This window comes from Vitis vinifera, chromosome 4, assembly GCF_030704535.1.
Source record: "Vitis vinifera cultivar Pinot Noir 40024 chromosome 4, ASM3070453v1".
Taxonomy (NCBI): Eukaryota; Viridiplantae; Streptophyta; class Magnoliopsida; order Vitales; family Vitaceae; genus Vitis; species Vitis vinifera.
Window position 1 is genome coordinate 1,508,299 of NC_081808.1, and position 22,663 is coordinate 1,530,961.

Here is a 22,663-nt window from a genome sequence, read left to right on the forward strand (position 1 = left end):
TATTGTAACAAACAACACTCGCACCCTTCATTGAATGTTCAAAATGGGGATGATCAACCATATGTAGAGAATTTTTTTTTTTAAATAAAAAAAAGCATGGATAAATGTAATTAGATGCACTTAGTAAATTAAAATTTTAAAATGTAATTAAATATTTCATATCTCAATTATTGGCCATGAATTGACTATATTAATTTTTTTTTTTTTACAATTAGAAAATTTTAATACCCTTCTCATACGCTCTAATGAGATGGGCTTTTTTTTTTAACAATAGTGTTTTGAACCTAGTTGGGCCTAAAAATTAAATTTTGGTCCATATAAGTTCACTATTTAAGCCCAACACTGATATTTATTGACTATGAAAAAAAAAACTAAAAAAAATGACTTTTGTAAACCTCAATAAAATTTAATTTAATTTAGTGATTTGAAAAAAAAATACACCATTTTTCAAAAAAAATAAAAATAAATTATTATTATTATTATTATTTAAATATCAAACATCTTGGAAAATATATATTTTTAAAATTATGTATGCAACAAATAACTAAAAATATGTCAAATTTTTTTTAAAAAAAAAATAGTTTTCTAAAAATAATAAATTTTCAAAATAATTATTAAAAAAAATTAAGATAAAAAAATTTGTCAAACATTATGGTAGAAAATACTCAAAATAGTTTTAAATGGTATATCTCTTCACATTTTATATCATTTCCATCAATTATATAATTTTTATATACCAAATCTTAATTTTTGGGTCCAACGAGGTCCAAAACACAATTATCATTTTTTTTAAAAAAAACCTGGGATGAATCCGAGGAAGGTTCTAGCATAACTTTATCTTCTAGTATGACTTTATCTCATATATAATATTAAATAAAAATTAATTTAATTGATTTTTTTATTTTTCAACTCTTTTAACATATAAATATATAAAATATCATTTTTCATAAAATTTAATTATAAGTATTTATATATTTATAAAATATATTTATTTCTAACATGTATAAAAATTTCTCACACATGTTAGACTTGCTTAATTTCTTTTTCTGGTTAGGAATGATTCATTCCTAACCCATCTCATTCTCATTCCTATTCAAAATTATCTCAACCAACACTTGAGTCGGAAACCCTCTTAATAAGGACTTAACTATATTGATTGATTTTTTTGTTACAATTGAAAAAACTTGTATGGACTCTCTGAGTCACCTCAACGAGAAGTGTTGAGTATGTATGACTCGGGTTGAGTTATGGTAGGCATGATTGAAATCTCATTACGTGAGAATGATTCATGAGTCAAAGATGATTTGACTTGAATTTTGGAAGAACGGGTCAAAATGCTTTTCTTCAACATGGTTAAGCATTGAGTTTTGGCATCAGATTCTCTTTACATGCAAAAAAGATGAAAACACACACAAAAAGAACAAAAGAAAAAAGAAGAAAGAAAAAACCCCTTTAAAATCCACTTTTCTTTTTAACGATTTGGTTCTCTTCCTCACCTCGGGGTCTGTTTGGCTTCATGCAAAATCAAATCTACTTGGTTTCTCCATCCCCCAACTTTTCCTTTCCTTTCCTTCCCTTTTTTCTTTTCTTTTCTTTTCTTTTCCTTTTCCTCTTATGAAAAGCAGAGAAAAGTTGATGTAGTAGGTGGGTTCCCCTATAGGGTTTCACAAGGCAATTATAAGATCATGATTTCTTGTAAGAAGCACCAGCCAATCAAATCTCCTTTCTTCATTTAATCCCATGCAACTTTGCCATACGTCCTCTATAAATGTGTCATGCATGGTTTTCATATTTTAATATTTTTATTATTATTTTTTAAAAAAATATGGGATTTTGTGCCAACTTAAAGCACATGCTTCTCACTACTCCAAATCAACTCAAAAGAAAATTCACCCTTTTTTTTTTTTACTATTATTTTGTACGATTTGTTATTTTTTAAGGAAGATTTATCAAAAAAGTAGAATCCAAGAGAATAAGAGAGTATCTATAGGATGTACTTACTTGTATGTCCAACACTTGTAACTATGGTCACATTTTTTCATATTCAACCACCATTATTTAATATTTTTCAAAATAATTAAGGACATTTCACCATTATTTAATATATATATATATAATAGTTTTAATTTTTTTTGTTTTTAAAAATTAAAAATAAATATATATTTGATATTCATATAACAGTATTTATAAAAATACTTTTCCCCATGATTTTTAACTATTTTTTAGTAATTTTTTCAGGATATTTAATATTGGTAGATTAAGACATTATTATTTTTAGTTTGAGAAAAATAAAGTTTGTTTAACATTTTGTGAATTGCAAAAAAAATATATATATATTATTAATTATGATTTTCTGAATTGTTTTAAAAATAAACAAAATAACGGTTAAAAATGATTTAAATCGATACTACAGTCTTATCCATAATTTGAGTAACTTTTAAAATATACTTCGTCCATCATTTAAAGTAAATAATATTGTTCTTTATATCCTATGTATGTATCTTATTAAAATGATATTATTCTTCTGCTTTTGTTGTCTTAAAGCTAACATCCAAAGAAAAAAATGAATAAACAAATAGAGGAGAAGGTCACTTTCTAAGAGGACTAACCCTAGGGAGGCCAACGTTTAACAGCAATATTACTATAGCGGAATCCAAGGGTCAATTTCATGGAGATTATGGCTCTTCAAGTGGATATGCTTTAGGGCTTTTGACCTTGTGCTTTAGCCTCAACATTTTCCCTTTGGACCCAACTTCCATTATGCATCTTCCTCTTTCATTTGACCTACCCCAATTAAGCTACCAATAATTTCATATACCCTTGTGAATAATTACAAAAAGTTTTTTCAAGTACTTGGTCACCTTTACAGTTGTATCCATGCCGTGTCAATTGGGTTTCAAGACAAAAGCAAAGCTAGCTCTTGAAGTGAGGTCTACTCCCCCCTTGCCCCTATCCTTCTCTTTACAACTATGTTATTGAGTGAGATGCCAAATTATTATTATTATTATTATTATTATTGAAATTTCTCAAGTAGAAAATGTTAATGAGCATCCTTTTTCAAAAAAAAAAAATTGTAAATTCTAAAATGACATCTCATTTTCAAAAAATAAAATAAAAATAAAATTGGAGTGTTATTTAACAATGCTTTAGTTACAAAATAAGACTATAGTGAAGCTCTTTGAATTATTAAAAGAACATGAAATTGAACTTACTTTTTAGTGGAAGAATTTTTATCATTTTATATTCGTTTATTTTTAGGGGTTTGTTTGGAATGGCATTCCATGTTGTAGTTATCGTTATTGATGTGGGGATAGGTCAACCAATGTATTACAATTGTGTAATTGATTTTTTTTTTTCATAAATAATTGTATTTTTAAATTTTATTTACTAAATGTAATGTTAATTTTGATATTTTTATATTTTTAATTAAATAAAAATTTACTTGAAAAACTAACTATATATGAAAAATATAGATTCTATTTGGTAACTGTTTTTAAAAATAGTTTTCTAGTATTCATAACAAGAAAATAGGAAAATAGATTTAATTACAAAAAACAGAAAACAGGGATCTGTTTGATAACTATTTTTAAAAACATTTTTATGTGCTCTAAAATAAAAAACAAAAAAACTTGTTTGGTAACCAGAAAATAAAAAATTGTTTTATATTCTTGAAAACAAAAACATGGTGTTTTATATGAACATTTTTTAATTGTTTTCGATTGTTTTTTTAAAGTTGTTTTCAAAAAATAATTATACAAACATGAAAAATGATTAAATATAAAACAATACATATAAATTTATTTTTAAAATATAAAAAAAATATGTTAAAAATATTTCAACTTTCCAAATAGAAATTTGTTTTGTAAAACATCAAAAAAACAGTTTTAAAAATTGTTTTATTTTCAAAAACAGTTAGAAAAACAACCTAAACTTTTGTCTTTAAAAACATAAAATATGATGTTTTCAATAACATTTATTATTTATTTTAAATTATTTTTACTTTTTTTCTAAATATTAGTTTAAAATATAACCATATAAATATGAAGACTAGTTAAAAATAAATCACGAAAAGTTATTTTTAAAATATAAAAATAAATTGAAAAACATTTCAAAATTTTATTCTAAAAAAATATTATAAAAAAGATTTATAAAAACAATTCTTAAAAATAATTTTTCAGGACTATTTTGATAAAAGGCATCCATAAAATTTCTAAAATTATATTTGATCATTGCATGATCCTTTTTGAGTAACACACGAAAACTAAATCTAAACAAATTGCTAATAGAATATTAAGGACTTAGTAGTATTCATGAGTACCATCTACTTTTATCTCCAACTTGCACTAATATTTTTTCTTTCTTTGAATTACGGAAAGTTCACTTTTTCTTTAAAAAACAAAATAAATTTCTTTTAGTGAAGCTTTTAGTATTTAAAAATAGAAAAGAAAATAAAAAGTTTGCTTATGTGGGTTTCCTTGTCAGATAGTGTTTAAATTAAATATTAAAAAAAAATCATAATCCTAATAAGTAAATAAATAAATAATATAAAATATTTGTTAAACTACAAGATAGTGGTGATGATTGGTGAGGTCTAAGTTTTTTTGCTTTTCTTTTTTTTTTTCCTGGGAAACAAACAAAAGTTCATTGTCGTGTTTCCTCACTTTTAAATATAATAAATGTTGAAGAATTATAATCGAATAAAAGCAATGAACTCTGTTGAGGAGGATATAATTGTAATTCAATAAGTTTAATGCAGGCAATTGTTTTCTTCTGATTTCTCGTCAGCCAAACAAAGGATATGTACCCGTGAAAGTTTGGTGGGGCAGTCTATAAGGTTGATCGGACAAAGAGAGTTCGGCTAAAAGGTATGGGCCGACAGGCCGTGGTTCTTCGAAACTCGTTATTGGGCCAGTAATGTTGAGATTCAGAAATCATGCGTGCTGGGCTCTAGTCTGGACTCCGGACCATGTACTTTAGCCTATGGAGCATTAATGATACCATGCCCATTATGATGTGCATAAGCCCATCTCATTATGAAGGGCTTAGGTTTTAAATTAGGCCCATTTCCATGACAGGCCTCAAAAGGCACTTGTTTGGCCCAAAGGTAGTCCATTTTAAAAGTCCATTAATTTTTTTTGGTCACTTGTGATTCCAAACACGATCACCAATTTTTGAAAACATACCTATTTTAGTAAATATCAAATTTTTGGTCACATGTCGTTCCAAAATAAACAAGATTTACCCCTCCACAATTGATCAAGAATTTTGGATTTAATATTTAGAGTATCAATCTTTAAAATGAATGATTTGAATAATTATTTCATTTTCATTGTTACATTTTATATATATATATAACGATCTTTTCTACGTATTTTAATTTTTAAGAGTATGTTTGTTTTCTAGAAATATAAGAAAAATTCAAGGAAAAAATATAGAGAAAAAAATAGAAGAAAATAAAAAAAAAAATTCTATAAATTATTTTTATATATTACCTCAAATTCATTTTAACTTTTTTATATGTAAATTAATTTTAATTTATTCAATCTTTTTTCATAGTTTTTATATTAAAATCAAACATTTTTTTTTCGTAAATCTCTATTTTTAAGACTTCTGTTAGAAGTAATATTATTTTTATTTATTATTAAGTCATTTTTCTAAGAAGGTGTTTAGTTAAACTTAATACTTATTGTTTAACGACTTAAATTGATTTTAGGTTAAATTATACTTAAATTATTAACTTGAAATACATTATTTAATTTTTACTTTAAGTACTAAAATTATTTGATAATATCAATTTAAAATTAATTATAAATAATAAAATTAACATATTTATCTTCATGAATTATAGTTATGGTAAATGAGGTGAGTAACCGTAAAGATCATAAAATTACAAAAGATATCATGGAGATAATAAGGGTAAAAAGATAAAATAAAAATGTAAACTTAAGAATAAGTTAATTATTTTTATTTTTTTTTTAAAGTTAATTTTTACTTTAATTTATACCATTAGATCATTTTATCAAATATATTTAATTAATTTTTACTTTAAGTACTAAAGTTATTTGATAATATTAATTTAAAATTTATTATAAATAACAAAATTAACATATTTATTATCATGAATTATAATTATAGTAAAGGAGGTGAGTAACGGTAAATATCATAAAATTACAAATGATATTGTGGAGATAATAAGGGTAAAAAAATAAAATAAAAATATAAACTTAAGAATAAGTTAATTTAATTATTTTTATTTATTTATTAACGTTAATTTTTACTTTAATTTACACCATTACATAATTTTATCAAATATATTTAATTTACTTAATAACTTAAATTAAGTTATTAAATTATTTTAAATTATTAAATTGATTTATAAAACATCCCTAAAGTTAAAGCCTTTTTTTATAAACTTACTTGTACACATATAATACATCTAAATGGTAAATGGATTTAAGAAAAAATTTTAATATTCAACTTGGAGATCCAATAAAAAAAATTTAAGTTTATTTATAATTGTTAATACATTTAAATATTTTATTTTTCACTTTTTAAATTTCAATAAATATATATCCAAACTTATAACATGTACATCAAAGATAAATATTTTATTAAAAATAATGAATTATTTGAAATAATTTCATGAATTTGATACATTTTTTTAAGATGAAAAATGTAGATGAATTTGCAAAATTTTCTTAATTTTTATCTCTTTTTTTTTTTTTTTAATATTTCTTGAATTTTTTATTTTAAAAATATTTTATCACACAAAATAAACGTGGGTTACATGTATCGAAGCGGTTTACTCGTAGAGGAGCAACAAAGATAAAGGCCCAGCCGTTGGGCAAGGTTGGTCATGGTCTTAAAGAGATTTTAGTGGCTTATAAAGGGCCCAGTTACGGGGCAAGGTTGGTGGCCATTTGTAAGGAAGGGTCAATTATTAAATAGGGAGCTTCCCATTTTCTTGAAGTTTTCAAGAAATCTTTTTATTTTTTGGAGATAATTATTTTATTTATTATAATAACTATCATTTTATTTTAATTATGATGATTTATTATTTATAATAATTGTATAACTAAATTTTATTTTCATATTATCTTTTGATTGTCCATGGATAATTATCTTAAATATTATTATAATTTATTTTATTTATCATATTATTTATGGAATAATACAAGTAATTTTTAAAAATTTTAAAAGTGTTTATAGTAAATTTTGTCATACACCTACTTTTTTTTATTTATTTAAAAATATTTTTTAACTTAAAAATGTTTCATTCACTGTCAAACAAACTATAAATTTATTTGCAATTGACTTTATTACACCAATAAAAACTTGAATGCAAACAATATTAATTCAAAAACACAAAGACGTTGAGGTTTTAACGTTGTTCAGCCGAACATAACATACTCAACACAAATAATATTTCTACCATACAATATAGGACATTACAAATAATATAACCATATATAACTATTGAGTTTCGAAACATCCTCTGTTTCTTTATTCCTTATATCCATATCCTACTATTAAATTCCCGAAACATCCATATTTCTACAGATCCCTCGATCCATCGAGTATCTCTCTTTCTTTCTCACATCTCTATTCATTTTATATAATCTTGTCAATCTTCATCTTATGACTTTTTCCCCTAAACTTATATAAAATTATAAAGATATTTCCAACAACTTTTTTTTATTTTACAAAAAAATATACAATATTATAATAATATATCAACTTATAAAATAGTATAATATATTATTATTTACAAAAAGAAATCTTACGAATTAGGAATTTTGAACACTTCCTAACATAATTTGTGAAACCATATTATTCGAAATGACAAAAATATTGTTTAATTATATAAAAAATGATTGTTAAAAAATCATTTAATATAATGTCATTTAACTCTTATTAAAACAAATATAACAACTTTTTTTATCATTTACAATCAAAATTATTCCACGTGATCATTCATTCCCCATCATTCATTCATTACTCAATCATTAGAAAAGAATTATTCATTTGTTTAAGATACCATATCTAATATTCCAAGTTAAATTTAGACTAATTGAATTTTTACATCTCTTAACTATGAACTTTGTTCTTTTAATACGAAAAAAAACTTCGTACTTGAGTTAAAATAAAAAGTTTTAAATCTATTCTAAACCCGTTTATCTTTATTTCAAAAAATTTTGAGCTCGGGTTATACATAAACCCGCTCCATTTCTACATTTGCTTATATATATATATATATATATACATGAAACTTAATTGATAGATTTGATGGGAGAAGAACCTAGTAACACTTGCATCCAAGTCACATGTGGAAAGGAAAAATTGAACAAGCAATGATATAATATGTCTTGATATTTTGTGATGTATGGCCCATTAAATGCTGAGTTGGGATACATAAAAGTGGAAGAAAAAAAAGAAAAAAAAAGGGTCAATGGTCGGCCACATAGCTGTATACACTATCCTTGGAAACTGTCAAGCATTAGATGGACCAAACAATCTTTCAACATCTTTCTCTCACCTTTGATTGGGCCAATGGGCCCTCCTTGTTCCCACACTGGGGGGCCAATCACCATTTCCTCATCTCATTTCTTACCCAAATGCCTAAATCATTCTTAATCATCATTCTTTTGGAATGATCAGTGAAAGCAATTCTAGTAATAAAAGTAGAGGTAATTAATTTCATGTCGCGGTGAAACACTATTTTTTTTTCTTTCTTGGAAAGCAAGGAAGTAGTCTATAGGAGTGTTTGGTACACAGGAATATAGTAGGTAAATAAATATTTTATTTATATTTTTATTTTATTATGAATGAAAATAAATTTGGTGATTTTATTTCTAGTATTTGAATGAACCTATAAATTTAATATTAGAATGATTATTTATTTATATTTTAATGTTTGGTAATAATGGAAATAAGAATAAAAAATAAATAATTTGACAATAATACTCTTAGCTTTATGAATAAAATTTAAGGGTAGAATAGTAATTTTATACTATAATAAATGAATCAAAATAGCACCTAAATCCCACTTTATAACAAAATCGTTTTTTATTCCATTTATATCTTCATAAAATTTATCCAAACATGGAAATAAAAGAGGAATGAAATATTTTATTCTCACCCTTCATTCTCGTACACCAAACACCCTCAACGGTAGTATTTTATCTTAAAATGTTTTTAGTGTAAATATTTTATCTCTCTCGCTTACAATGTTTAATTATTTATCAAGTATTTCTCTATCAAATGACCATAATTTTAGGAAATGTTTTTAACTAAAAAAGTGTTTTTGAAAAAAAAAAGTATTTAACAAAATTTATAAAACACTTTTAAAACTTTTAAAAATTATTTATAATATTTAAAAAAAAATTACTTTATAGATAATTTTCCTAAAAATACTTAAAAAGAAAATGTTTTCACTAAAAACATTATCAAACATATTTATATAAAAAAAATATTTTGTGATTGTGTTTTTAGTAGAAGTATTTTATGTAAAAGCATTCTTAGGATAATCACTTATCAAATGTTTTTTTCAAAAAATATGACAAGTGATTTTGCAAAACTATAAATGATTTTTCATATTTTTAAAAAATGTTTCATAAATTTGACCAAACATCTACATTTTTTCCTAAACGGTTTGTAGGCCAAAAGCGTTATTTAAAATCATTGTGAAACAAATTCTAAATGATTTTTTAATTTTCTTTTAAAGTTTTTAAAATTTTTGTTTAAATCATTGATTTTTCTTCAAAAATATTTTCTAAGATAAAAGTGTTTTTAGAAAACACTTTTAAACTAATATTTGAAAAAACAATAATCATAATAGATATATAACAATTCAAATGAGTAGATACAACTTCATCAAGTAGAATAAAATAATCAAAGCTGATTAATTTACTATTAATTATCAAAGCATTTCTAATAGTTGTGAGGTGATTTATATTGTCTCTCATTTTAGTATTTTACATCTGGCAGGCTTCTATTGGATCATTTGGGGTTGGGCTTTCAAGCGTCAAGTTAACATTAGGGTTGGGCCCAGGTCGAGGTCGAATTGGGCCAAGGCCTGGTCACGGACTCACGGGCTCAAAGGAAGTACTCAAATGTCTTTAAACACGCGCCGTACGTGCTGGCATGCTGCAATCAGTGTCGCAGAGGATTGTACTTTTTCTCTTTTGAAAAAAAATATATATATAAAATATAAAATCCTGAGGACATCAAAATAATTTTAATTTCAAAATTTAAAATACATAAAAATTATAAAAAGTTGAAAAATAGTTGCAGAACTGCAGAATTGCAGTAGCTCAACTCTCCATCTTCTTCCATTAGACGGGGCCCCCTCTTCATTCACCTAACCAAATAGAGTGAATGTTGAATAAAATAATTTATTCCACATAAATATTTAAAACAATTAGCGTTACAAAACTCCATTTGTACATTAATGTTTTATTTGTATCATGGAAAGTAGGTAGTATTTGACTTTGAGTCCACGATAGTTTTATAAAGCATTTAACTTAAAAATTGTTTATCTTAAAATAAATTGGGTCGGTTTAATAACTGTTTTTGAAAATAATTATAAAATATAGTTTTTTATAATAATTTTTTAAAATTATTTTCTAATTTTTGTAAGTTTAAAAACTTAAAATATTTTAATATGTTTTAATATTTTTTATATTTAATATTTTATTTTTAATAATTCTACACGTTTATATAATTATTTTTTAAAAAAACTATCGAAAATAAGTGAAAATAATTAAAATATATTATTTAAAAATATTTTATTTAATAAGAAATAACATAAAACAATTTTTAGTCGTTGTTTTTTATATTTTTTGTTTTAAAAATTATAAAACTGTTTTAGAAATGATTCTCAAACAAATCTTATATGTTGTTAAAAAATTAAGAAATACTTTTAAAAGCTTAAAAAATTATTGATAGCATTAAAAAATCACTTGTAATATTTTCAAAACATTTAAAAAAACACTTTAACTAAAATAATTTTGAATATAAATATTGTTAAATACATTCTAAAAATCATTAAAATTTCAAATTTTATAAAAAACTTGACAAACTTGTGCATGTTTTTTATTTATTTATAAAAATAACTATTTTTTTAAAACCTATATTTAAATACTTCAAATGATAAAAAAAAACATTTATATAAAAGAATAGGTTATTTATTAAGTAAAAATACGAGAACGACTAAATTCATAAATGGGTTATTTAGAATTATTTTATCATTTTTAATTAATTAATTTTAGAAAAAAACAAAAATTGAAAGAAATTTATTTTGAAATTTCTACGTTTATTTTATATAGATGAGTAAAAAAATTAAATAAATATAATAAAAAAATTATTCCATTTGAAAATGGTTTTTGAAAACATGTTTTTTTTAATTAAAAAATGGTATCTTTAAGATTTATTCCAATACCATGTTGGTTTGAATTGTTTCAAAATATTTTTGGGAAGTTTTTCATATATTTTTATTTTTTTTTATAAATAATTAAAAATATGGATAATGTTTGAAAATTTTTTATACTGTATATAAATTTATAGTCTATTTGAGAAGAATAACATGAAAACTTATTTTCTAAATTTGAATTTAGAGATACAATTTAAAAAACAATTTTCAAAATCTAATTTTGAAAATGTAAATCAAATTTGTCCTTCTATTCTTTTTCATTTATTATAATTTATATTTTTATTATTTCCTTTATTTCATTTTCCTAAAAAAAAATTTAAACTATCCAAAGAGGCATAATTTTTTTTTCAAAGTTATAATTAATTACTAAATATTGAAAATTCCACATTAATATGATTGGATTCTAATAGAAAAAATTATGGGATGGGGTTTACATACATTGAAAATCAATCTTTGAAATGATTGTTACAAGCATAATAGTTTTCAAATAAGATAAATGTGGAAAATGAGATGATAAAGATAATTTAATATTTAATTAAAAAAAGAAAAGAAAGGAAGATGAAGTCAATAACTCGTTCTGTTGTCTCTGTGGGAATAGGTGAGTTTGACCTCCATTTGATGGTATGCAGAACCCACGGCTGGAAGCGTCGACTGTGGTTTGACTTGCGCGTCCAGTCATCACCCTTATTGTGGTCCTGCAATCGATCAAAACATCACAGCCGTTTAGATTTTCTGGACCTTCACGTGATCCACGCTTACAGCCACCGATTAACTGACTTTTCCCCTGGAGATAAGCCATCGTTTCCTGTATTTTAAATAAGGGTCTGTTTGTTTGGAAATGCTTTTGTGCGTGACTCTTATTAATCCACATAATAATAATAATAATAATAATAATAATAATAATAATAATAATAATTACTTTTTAAAATTTTATAAACTTTTAAAAAATTTAAAATAATTAAATTTTTATTACATATTTTTTCTAAAATAATTATTACTTTAAATTATGGAGCATTTGTCAATTTTTATAAAAATGATTTTTAATAATTACATCAATTTCTTAAATTGAAGGACAAATAATTAAATTAGATGTCGTTAATAACACTAAAAATAATAAAAAAGATAGAGAATATTTTAATATTTATATTAAATATTGGTAATAAATTTTTTTAAATGGTAAAAAAGGAAATGAATTATTTATTTTATTATTACTATTATTATTTTTAATTTAAGAGAAGAAAATGAGTGGAAAGATTGAAGAAAAGCGGAGGACGTGAGTGGTGGAGTGGAGCTCCGCCTTCGATATAAGGCGAAGACAAGGGCCCGATATTTCGGTATTAGTATCAAACCCCTCTGGTCATTTTTCTCTATAAAAACCAAAAAAAAAAAAAAAAAAAAAGGAAAGAAAGGAAAAAAGAAAATCAAGAAAGCGAAGCCCAGAACCAAAGATCCGATCAGATCTCTTCAACTCTCTTTCTCTGTCTCTCTGATTCCAAGATCCGTTTGATTTGGCCCGTTGAGAACGGGTCGATACATCCAATTCTAGGGTTTCGAACACATCGAGGAATTCTTGGATTCTGTGTTTTTATTTTTGGATTTTCTGGGTTTTTTTTTTTTTTGTTTTTTGGGATTTTGGTGGAGTTAGGGTTTTGGTGTGTGGTTGGAGGGATGGGTGAGATCGGGAGCTAGGGTTCGGAAAGGTGAGGGCTTTGCGGTGGGTGCATGAAGATTTGGTGCTGCTTTGGGTTGGGAGAAGACGAAGAAGAAGTGAGGGGAACGATGAGAGAGGGGATGTTCGGAAATGAGAACGATGATGAGTCTGAAGGGAAGGAATTAGGGTTTTTGCTTGGTGGTCAGATGAGTGATCTTGAAGAGAACGAGATGGTCGTCGGCAGCGGCGGTGGCGGTGGCGGTGGAGGTGGTGACCAGTGGCAGCTTGGGGTGGGGGGTTGGAGGCAGTTTGATCAGTTTGCGTCGACTAGCGGACAAGGGATTGGGGACAACAGCGAGGCGTTTTTTCCTGAGAAATGTGATCGGCCGGAAGGGTCGGAGAGGGATGACTGCGATTCTGATGATCGCGATTCTTGGGATGTGCACCATAAGCGGGCCAAAGTTCATTCGTATTCCCAGTAAGGCCTCTCCATCCGTGTCGTGTTTGGTTCCCTAATTGTTTTTCGTAGGAGAATTAATTAACCCTATGTTTGGTTCCTGGGAAAAAAATTAAAGGAAATGGAAGAAAAATGGTTAAAATTTGCTCAAGAATGGAACCATTTTAAAGTAATCTCGTTTTATTTGCCTCAATCTTTAAATTACTGCTATTGTTTTGGTTTGTTGGTCTATCAATTTTAGTAGTGAACAAATGGTTACTTTTATGGTCTGGGTCTGTCATATTTTAAAATTTTCTTTGAACTTTCTTTGGGGTGTTTTTCAGTGAAATTAAGCTTTTCGTTAAGATAATTGTGGGCTATACTATTGGCGTCATCTTAAAAATAATATTGACAAAGCATGGGAAGTACATTCTTGATGAGAACATAGTTGAAGGCGATGGAAGAGTCTGTTAGTAGTTTTTGTTTAGGTAAGTTTTTTGGTGCATGAAATGAACCTTGAAACTCCCCATCACCAACAGAGCTCTCTGAAACCCGGACATCAGGGCAGAAGACTCCTTTAGTCCCATGTCCCAGTTGGTTAATATACATTTAGGTATCAGGCCAACGAGTCAGTTTTCCATCACTTGAAGTCTGTTCCTACAATTATCTACATAAAAAATATTTGGGTTTTCCATTCTATCACTCATATTTGCTGAAAACCCGACAAAAGTACTAGCTTCTGGTCTCTCTAGTACTAAGTTGATATTCCCTTTTTTGGTCTGGAGTCTATGATGAGATACAGAAAGGGGGTTTAAATCCCATCTCATACCAAAAAAGCCTCAAACCTTGATAAAGGCAAGATTCAGGCATGCTTCTTTGGTACAAGGCCAACAGGCCAGCTAGCAACCTCATGTTGACTTCACGTCATTCTTATTTGGAAGTTATGATGCATATCGTATTAGAACTTATTAGGTGACCCATGTTGGAAGTCACATGATCTTCAAAATGTAAGTTATGCTTCATGTTTTGATGTTTGTTGCTACTTATTATGGAAGCTGTTTTTGTGGCAGGGGTTGCACTTATGCAATAACTGCTATGCCTTTGGAAGCTGGAAATTCTAGTTCGTCCACAGACAGGGATTATAATGTCAGTCAGAGTCCAATTCCTTTTAATAATGAGATCCTGCGTCTCACCTCAATGTCGAATGATAGTGATGATGAGAATCCACTTGATTCTAATGATGGGAGAGATGAGGAAGGAGATGGATTTAGTACTTCAAAAATGGAAGATTTAGAAGTTCGGATGGATCTTACAGATGACTTATTGCACATGGTAAGCATAGGCCCATATGTTTTTAGAGGGAAAGAAACTAATTGATGTGACTTGCTTCATACTCTTAACTTCTGCCTTTTCAATTTTGTCCTATGTGTATTCAGGTTTTCTCTTTCTTGGACCATATTAATCTTTGTCGAGCTGCTATAGTCTGCAAGCAGTGGCGAGCTGGTAGTTCTCATGAAGACTTCTGGAGGTGTCTGAATTTTGAAAATCGGAACATATCTGAAGAACAGTGTGAGTTCTATTTTATCTTTGGAAATTAGTGCTCAAACAAGGTTAGAGGCGAAAGTCTCTCTCTCTTCCCCCCCCCCACCTGCTTTTCCTCTTTCCCTCCTTGCCATGCTTCTACTTGTGTTGATTCGATTTACTTGTTGAACTATGAATTTTTTTAAAAATATGCCTAAAATCCTCTAAATATGTAAATCAAATCCCAGAATATTTGGAATGCACATGGGAAAAATAAGATAGAATAGATGAGAATCTTTTAACATAATAAGTGTGAATTTGGACATGGGATTGTTAAAAAATGCAATGGTAAATGACCATGGGAATCTCAGGGATAGTTTTGTTTTATTTATTTATTTATTGGTAATGCCTTTCTTCTTCACCAATTTTTCCTTGGTAAGTAAATGTGTGTCAAATTGCTCACTAATTATATTCATTTGCAGTTGAGGATATGTGTCGTCGATATCCGAATGCCACTGAAGTGAATATTTTTGGTGCTCCTTCAATTCACTCGCTGGTTATGACAGCAATGTCTTCTTTAAGGTAACTGACTTTTGTACTGTTTAAACTTCTGTGATCAAGTATCTATTATCCATTATTGCTGATATATATCTGGTGTTTCAGAAATCTGGAGACCTTAACCTTGGGGAAAGGAACATTAGGGGATACATTTTTCCAAGCCTTGGCTGATTGTTATATGTTGAAGAGACTGCTTGTTAATGATGCCACTCTTGGTAATGGTATCCAGGAGATACCGATATACCATGATAGATTGCATCATCTTCAAATTACAAAATGTCGTGTACTCCGTATATCTGTCAGGTAAACATTACAAAGTTTTAGATTAGACTATGGACATGTCTTTCAGTCAATTTCTGTAATAAAATGTGATTTTTGGCAGGTGCCCCCAGCTTGAAACCTTGTCTCTGAAGCGCAGCAGTATGGCACATGCTGTGCTTAATTGCCCTCTTTTGCATGACCTTGATATAGGCTCTTGCCACAAGCTTACAGATGCTGCAATTCGCTCAGCAGCAACATCATGCCCTCTATTGGAATCTTTGGATATGTCTAATTGTTCATGTGTTAGTGATGATACCCTTCGTGAAATAGCCCTCACTTGTGCTAATCTTCATATTCTTGATGCATCATACTGCCCAAACATCTCACTGGAGGTTTGTATTCCTAGTTTGAACCATCTTTATCTAGGTGGGTATTTGAATATACCTCTATTTGACATTTTCTTTTGCTTTTTTTCTTTGGAAGTCTGTAAGGCTGTCAATGTTGACAGTTCTTAAGCTTCACAGTTGTGAGGGCATAACCTCAGCTTCCATGGCTGCAATATCGCACAGTTATATGTTGGAGGTTTGGAATTTCTTGTCCCAGATTTTGATTTTGCCTTAGGTGTCTCTGTGGCATTTCTGAGTGAATTGTCTGAATCTGTCAAATATAATTCGGACTTTGCTGCAGGTTTTGGAGCTTGATAATTGCAGCTTATTGACTTCAGTGTCCCTGGAACTTCCTCGTTTGCAAAATATTAGACTAGTGCATTGTCGCAAGTATGATTAACCATTCCCACACCCTTTTGCGCACTTAAAAAAAATCCCTTCTTGGGTATTTCTGTTATGCTCTATCATAAATAGTAATATTTTGTTGTTATTATTATTTCCGCAGGTTTGTTGATTTAAATTTACGAAGTATCATGTTGTCATCTATGACTGTGTCCAATTGTCCTGCACTCCACCGAATCAATGTCACTTCAAATTCACTTCAGGTATGTATTTCATTAAAAAACAATACAGTTCCTTCCTGTGTTTGGTTCCATCAATTTTAAAAAGATAAAATCCTGAAGGGAATATGTTTATGATAATGCAGAAATTAGTGTTGCAAAAGCAAGCAAGTTTAACTACATTAGCTCTGCAATGCCAATATTTGCAAGAAGTGGACCTCACAGATTGTGAATCTCTCACAAACTCCATTTGTGACGTTTTTAGTGATGATGGTGGATGCCCTATGCTAAAATCATTAGTTCTAGATAACTGCGAGGTTTGTGAATTATGATTTTTTTTTTTTTTTTTTTAAGTTATAATTTAATGAATCTTGCTCCTCCTTTTCATGTGCTGGTTTAAAGGCTAATGAAACAAAGAATATGGTAGTTCCAACATGATTATGATGTTGTTTTGTTAGTATCATTTATTTTCTCTTTACTGGTTCTTCACATGAAACACTCAGTAGTTGCTAATGATATGCCAAGTCTGAGATTAACATCTATGCCACTAAAGTTTATTTTCTTTATTTTATGGCAAGATGTTCTTTTTAACATTTTGAGGTATTAGGTTGTTTGGATTTAACAAACAGATATTAGAAGAACCACATGCTATTGCCAGATATGTAAAGATTAGTTTCTCATACATAGGGGTAATGCCACTTGTAGTCTGCACTATGAGGACCTATATTCTGGTTCTTATTTTTCTTTTTAGGAATCATTACTTGGATGAACTAGGCAGCTGCGTATCATCTCCGCACAAATTGATTGCTGCATGGTTGTCACAAGATCATGTTGATATTTCAGTCAGAGTTCTGATTTGATAGTTCACACACACACCTTGAAATGCAATTTTAATAAAACTAGAGTTTTAACTAAGTGTATAGTAACCTTTTTTAATTAATTTGTGCTGGTTATCTTTTGAGAGGATTCTGTCTATCAAAAAAAATTGTTTATTGAGAGGATTCTGATACAAAGTATATATAAAAATATCTATAAAGAGCAAGAGGTGGAGGATATTGCTTACCCAGTTGGAGTTGGATTGATGAAGTTGAGGAGTGCCTGTGGAGTGCTGTATGATTGTGGAATGCCTATGGAGTGATAACTCCAATTCCTAAGTTATGTATCAAGTAATAATTCTTGCTATCTTACACATATTGGGTGAACACCTGAAGGTAGGGAGTGCTGAGAGTGACATAGACTACCCCTAGCGAAGCACATTATGGCATTAGCTGGAAAACTCAAGATATGGCTGGACTGTATCTCAGGTATATGGGTGTAAAAGAGAATTGGGATGTTCAAAACCCCATTTAGTTGAGGTAGGATGGAACTTTGGAGCTTCACCTGAGCTTAATTAGTTCTACTCTGGTGGTACCTATAAAAAAAAGTATTAGTTCTACTCTGGTGATACCTATCAAAAAAAAAAAAATTAGTTCTACTCTGGTGGTGCCTATAACCAAGCTGAAGTTAGCACACAGGCTGATATAACTTTTAAACTAGCTTATGTTAATTTATATATACATATATTGCTAGAATCTAAAGTGTCTTACTTTCTGCAGTGCAAATTAGTGGTATGACATATTCAAATATCTTATCGTTTCTGTCATAGCCCATTGGCTATGTCATTTTAAAAGTTAATTGTTGAAGATTTATTTTTTGGGAAAGTGTCTCCAGGGTCATGCCACTACAATTGCATTGCATCCTTTCTTGTTGTATGTGTCATGGATTTTCTCATGTTATTCTTATCATACTTGTCATGGATTTTCCCATTGATTGACTCTGCTTCTTTAACTTTGTTCAGTGCTTGACAGCAGTGGGATTCCGCAGTACCTCCTTAGTCAGTCTTTCACTGGTTGGTTGTCGTGCCATTACTTCTCTTGAACTCGTATGCCCCTATCTTGAGCAAGTTCATTTAGATGGTTGTGATCATCTTGAAAGAGCATCATTTCGCCCTGTAAGTGAGAATGATTGAATGCCTGCATTTTCTGATCAAGTGTATGTCAATAAAATTCTTGATTGTTCTGTTAACTTTCAATCCTTTGGTGAGGCCAGACATGGTTCATTTGAGAAACTACCATATTAATACATAATTCTAACAACACTTTATGCAGATGTAAGTTAGTTTGCTATTTTATTTCATAGATTGAGATGTATATTGTATCTTCCATTGCATCAACCTGCTCATACGCCCTTCCCATCTTGCCAAGGTAAGAGCGTTTCTTCCCCTCCCACTGCTAGCTAAAGAGGGGGGAAGGGGTTGGGTTGGTCTCTTCCTTCCTCAGCCAATGTAGCAGCTCCCCACACCTTGCCTAACAGGGGTTTCTTCACCCTGCCTACCAAAAGGAATGGGTTGACATTCCCTTCCTTTGCAAAATCTCCAAAGCCCTTTCAAGGGGCTAATCTGCCTATCCCACCCTCAAATATGCCTTATTTGTATTAGTATGAATGTGGTCTACCTTGGCGATGGACTGGGCCTTCATTGTCAAGTACTTGGTAATGGGATTTTAGTTTAGTGGTTGGAATTGGAGTCTCATTGAGAGACATGGTAATCCTGCATCAACAGGATTGAAAGGGTTGCCCTTGGAACAGATGTCACCCTGCAGTACTGCATATGCTGGCAAGGATACTAGCTGAGAGCCCTGCCCTAGCTCTTAGGCTTGTATCTCAGCTGTCTCTTACTTATAAGGCTCACTTAGCCACTTCTCAGGTTGGCAACTCTCAAGTCTCAATCCCATTCTAGATCCTCTCCACTTGAGATAACTACTATGTTTTGCTGCCATACCTTCTAATAACAATCCACTGACCTCTCCTACTAAAGATGTTACAAAAATTGTTTTAGTTGCACATCTATGCCTTGTGATGTTACCATATTCCATTATATTTTTATTCATCAAAATGTATATTGCAGCAACTAGTCAATATGTATTTTTTTTTTACCCTTCCTGAAAATTTTCATTTTTGTTGTAGGTTGGGCTTCGGTCATTGAACTTGGGAATTTGTCCCAAATTGAGTGCACTCCACATTGAAGCACCATCCATGGTTCAACTTGAGTTGAAAGGATGCGGTGGACTATCTGAAGCATCCATTAACTGTCCTATGTTGACGTCTCTAGATGCTTCCTTTTGCAGGTCATATTGCACAAATACTTATTATGATGTTCTCAATGTTTCTAAAGCTGACACCCTTATTATTATTCATGCAGCAAACTCAAGGATGATTGCTTGTCTGCAACAGCTGCTTCATGCCCTTTCATTGAGTCGTTGATACTGATGTCTTGCCCATCTGTGGGTTATGAAGGACTCTCCTCTTTGCGCTTGCTGCCGCATTTAACCTTGCTTGATCTGTCATACACTTTTTTGATGAACTTGCAGCCAGTTTTTGAATCCTGCTTGCAGCTAAAGGTTATTTTTGTGATCCCTAATTTGTGTACTCTGCCATAATCCATATGGGACAATTATTCTTAAGTTATGTTTATGCACTGCAAAGCATGTTTTGGAGTTTTGGTTCTTTAATTGTGCTATGTCTTGTTCTTGATCTCTATTATTTTTTTGGTTAGGTAAACATTGCAACAAAGACCTGAACGTTAAATCATTAATTCAGTTTTCACGCTTCATGTTGCAAGCTTCTCTGATAATGAGAGTTTCTTAGAGTTTGCATTGCATTGGCTATAATTGCTATTGGCTTATAGCATAATATTGTGGGGTTGTTGAGGGAATGTTATTGTGTTGGGTAGCCTAGCAGCATTCATATGAATGACTGTTTGATGGTTGAATTTCTGCTTTTGAGAGAAGGAGGGCTTTTGTTGGCCTGTCTCATGCCCTCTTCTTGTTATATTGATCCTCTTTTGCATCTTTAAGGTACTGAAATTACAAGCATGCAAGTATCTCACTGACTCATCACTGGAAGCTCTTTATAAAGAAGGTGCTCTCCCAGCTCTATGCGAGCTGGACTTATCATATGGGGCCCTCTGTCAGTCGGCTATCGAGGAGCTTCTTGCTTGTTGTACACATCTCACTCATGTGAGCTTGAATGGCTGCCTAAATATGCACGATCTGAATTGGGGTTTTAGCAGTGGTCCCATTTCTGAGTTGCCAAGCATTTATAACACATCTAGCTTGTCTTCTCACGGGGATGACCATGAGCTAATTGAGCAGCCTAATCGCTTACTGCAGAATCTTAACTGTGTTGGATGTCAGAATATTAAGAAAGTTCTCATTCCACCAATGGCACGCTGTACCCATTTGTCATCATTAAACCTCTCTCTTTCTGCAAATTTGAAGGAAGTTGATGTTGCTTGTTACAATCTTTGCTTTCTTAATTTGAGGTAAAGTGCTCCTTTTTCTCAAATTGGTTATGCCTATTTGTTGTAATTCTTAACTTGTTCCACATGCTTAAAGTTCCCTTTATATGCATGGTGTTCAGCAATTGCTCCTCCTTGGAAATTTTAAAGCTCGAGTGTCCGAGGTTAACCAGCCTCTTTCTTCAGGTATACCTTTTTCTCCTAGATATCCTTACTCCATCAAGAAGTAGCTCATTTAAATCATAAGATAAAACTTTGTTTTATTGGTGGCAACAATAGGCTACATAACTAGACACAATTACCCCTCTCCCCTTCAACAAAAAACCATGAAGGCTGGATTGTACAACCCATGGAAACTCACTCAGTAGCTAGTTGTCACCTTCTGATGGAACTTTTTATTATCCATATACTTTGGAAATTATCCATATTGTCTATGGAAATTATATCTTTTGAGATAGATTTTGGGAGTTCCGAAAAGCTACTTTATTTCTCATGCCAAAGAGGCATGTCCTGGTTTTTGTTTTGATGCTTTGGGTTGTATCCCGCTAGCAGTTGATAAAGATATACACTTAGCTACACATTGTTACTAAAGATTTCATCTGCCAGCCATTTCTTTTAATCTAGGTTTGACCCCATATCTTCCTCATTTGGTCTAATGTGGTTTTCTAATTTAATTTGAAATTTGGATTTTGTTATCATTTCAAAAATTTCTAGTCTTGCAACATCACGGTAGAAGCAGTAGAAGCTGCCATATCTCAGTGCAACATGCTGGAGACCCTTGATATCCGCTTTTGTCCGAAGGTGAGTCACCTTGCAAAATTGATTTTGATTTATTACTGAAACTACTTCAATAATTCCCACATAATCGCAACCGAAGACTTACTGTTTTTCTTTGGTATTGTATACATCATTATTTGCATCCTCTGATCAAACCCCTTTCTCTACTGATAGTTGTCCAATGCGAGTATGAAAACATTACGAGCAGTGTGCCCCAGTTTGAAGCGCATCTTCAGCAGCCTGTGAACTGCATGATCTAATCAAGAATTTTGTGCTTTTTCCATCTTGATTATTTGCTTCATTTGCAGATGGCCGTAGCTTGATAATTATATAATGTGCTCCCATTTATTGTAAATGGCAAATATGTGTTTTGTTGTTGGTATTTTTGCTTATGTAGGTACTTCATGTTAGCTTAATACAATGTAAACAACATAATAAACCAGTTTTTACTTTCAATATTAATGAATATTGCTTGTTTCATCAACATTTTCAAAATTTGGAAAAATATTAATACTCCAAACTGTCATTGGTCTCAGTTGTGCTTATTATAATATCTGATCCCTTGATCTTCCTTTCCAAATTCTTGTCTAGTTGTGTGGAGCCTAATTATATTGAACACCAAGTGCAAATTGACTTTCATGGAAAGGTTCCCGAGGGGGAGGGGGCATATTTTGTTGAAGGATATTCTAGGGATTTTATACATGTATTAGCTTCTCTTAATTTTCACATCATAAGAAGGGAATTAT

General features: G+C 29.9%; 1 protein-coding gene across 1 annotated transcript; it reads left to right on the plus strand.

Moving 5' to 3' along the window:
- Positions 1-12,692: 12,692 nt before the first annotated feature.
- LOC100262977 (F-box/LRR-repeat protein 15) lies at positions 12,693-22,401 on the plus strand. Its single transcript, XM_010650083.3, has 17 exons — positions 12,693-13,560; positions 14,589-14,850; positions 14,955-15,087; positions 15,522-15,621; positions 15,703-15,900; positions 15,980-16,250; positions 16,342-16,440; positions 16,546-16,634; positions 16,750-16,849; positions 16,951-17,121; positions 18,642-18,794; positions 19,808-19,968; positions 20,043-20,241; positions 20,698-21,164; positions 21,263-21,326; positions 21,855-21,941; positions 22,092-22,401. The coding sequence occupies exons 1-17, from the start codon at positions 13,154-13,156 to the stop codon at positions 22,161-22,163; spliced, it is 3,033 nt and encodes a 1,010-aa protein (XP_010648385.1). The 5' UTR covers positions 12,693-13,153; the 3' UTR covers positions 22,164-22,401.
- The last annotated feature ends 262 nt before the right edge of the window (positions 22,402-22,663 follow it).

Excerpts from the sequence above, each read along its gene's own strand:
- LOC100262977 (XM_010650083.3), top strand. The coding sequence starts at position 13,154 with ATGAAGATTTGGTGCTGCTTTGGGTTGGGAGAAGACGAAGAAGAAGTG. Across the intron at positions 15,901-15,979 it reads GTACTCCGTATATCTGTCAG|GTGCCCCCAGCTTGAAACCT; the intron begins GTAAACATTACA and ends GATTTTTGGCAG. Across the intron at positions 19,969-20,042 it reads CTAGATGCTTCCTTTTGCAG|CAAACTCAAGGATGATTGCT; the intron begins GTCATATTGCAC and ends TTATTCATGCAG.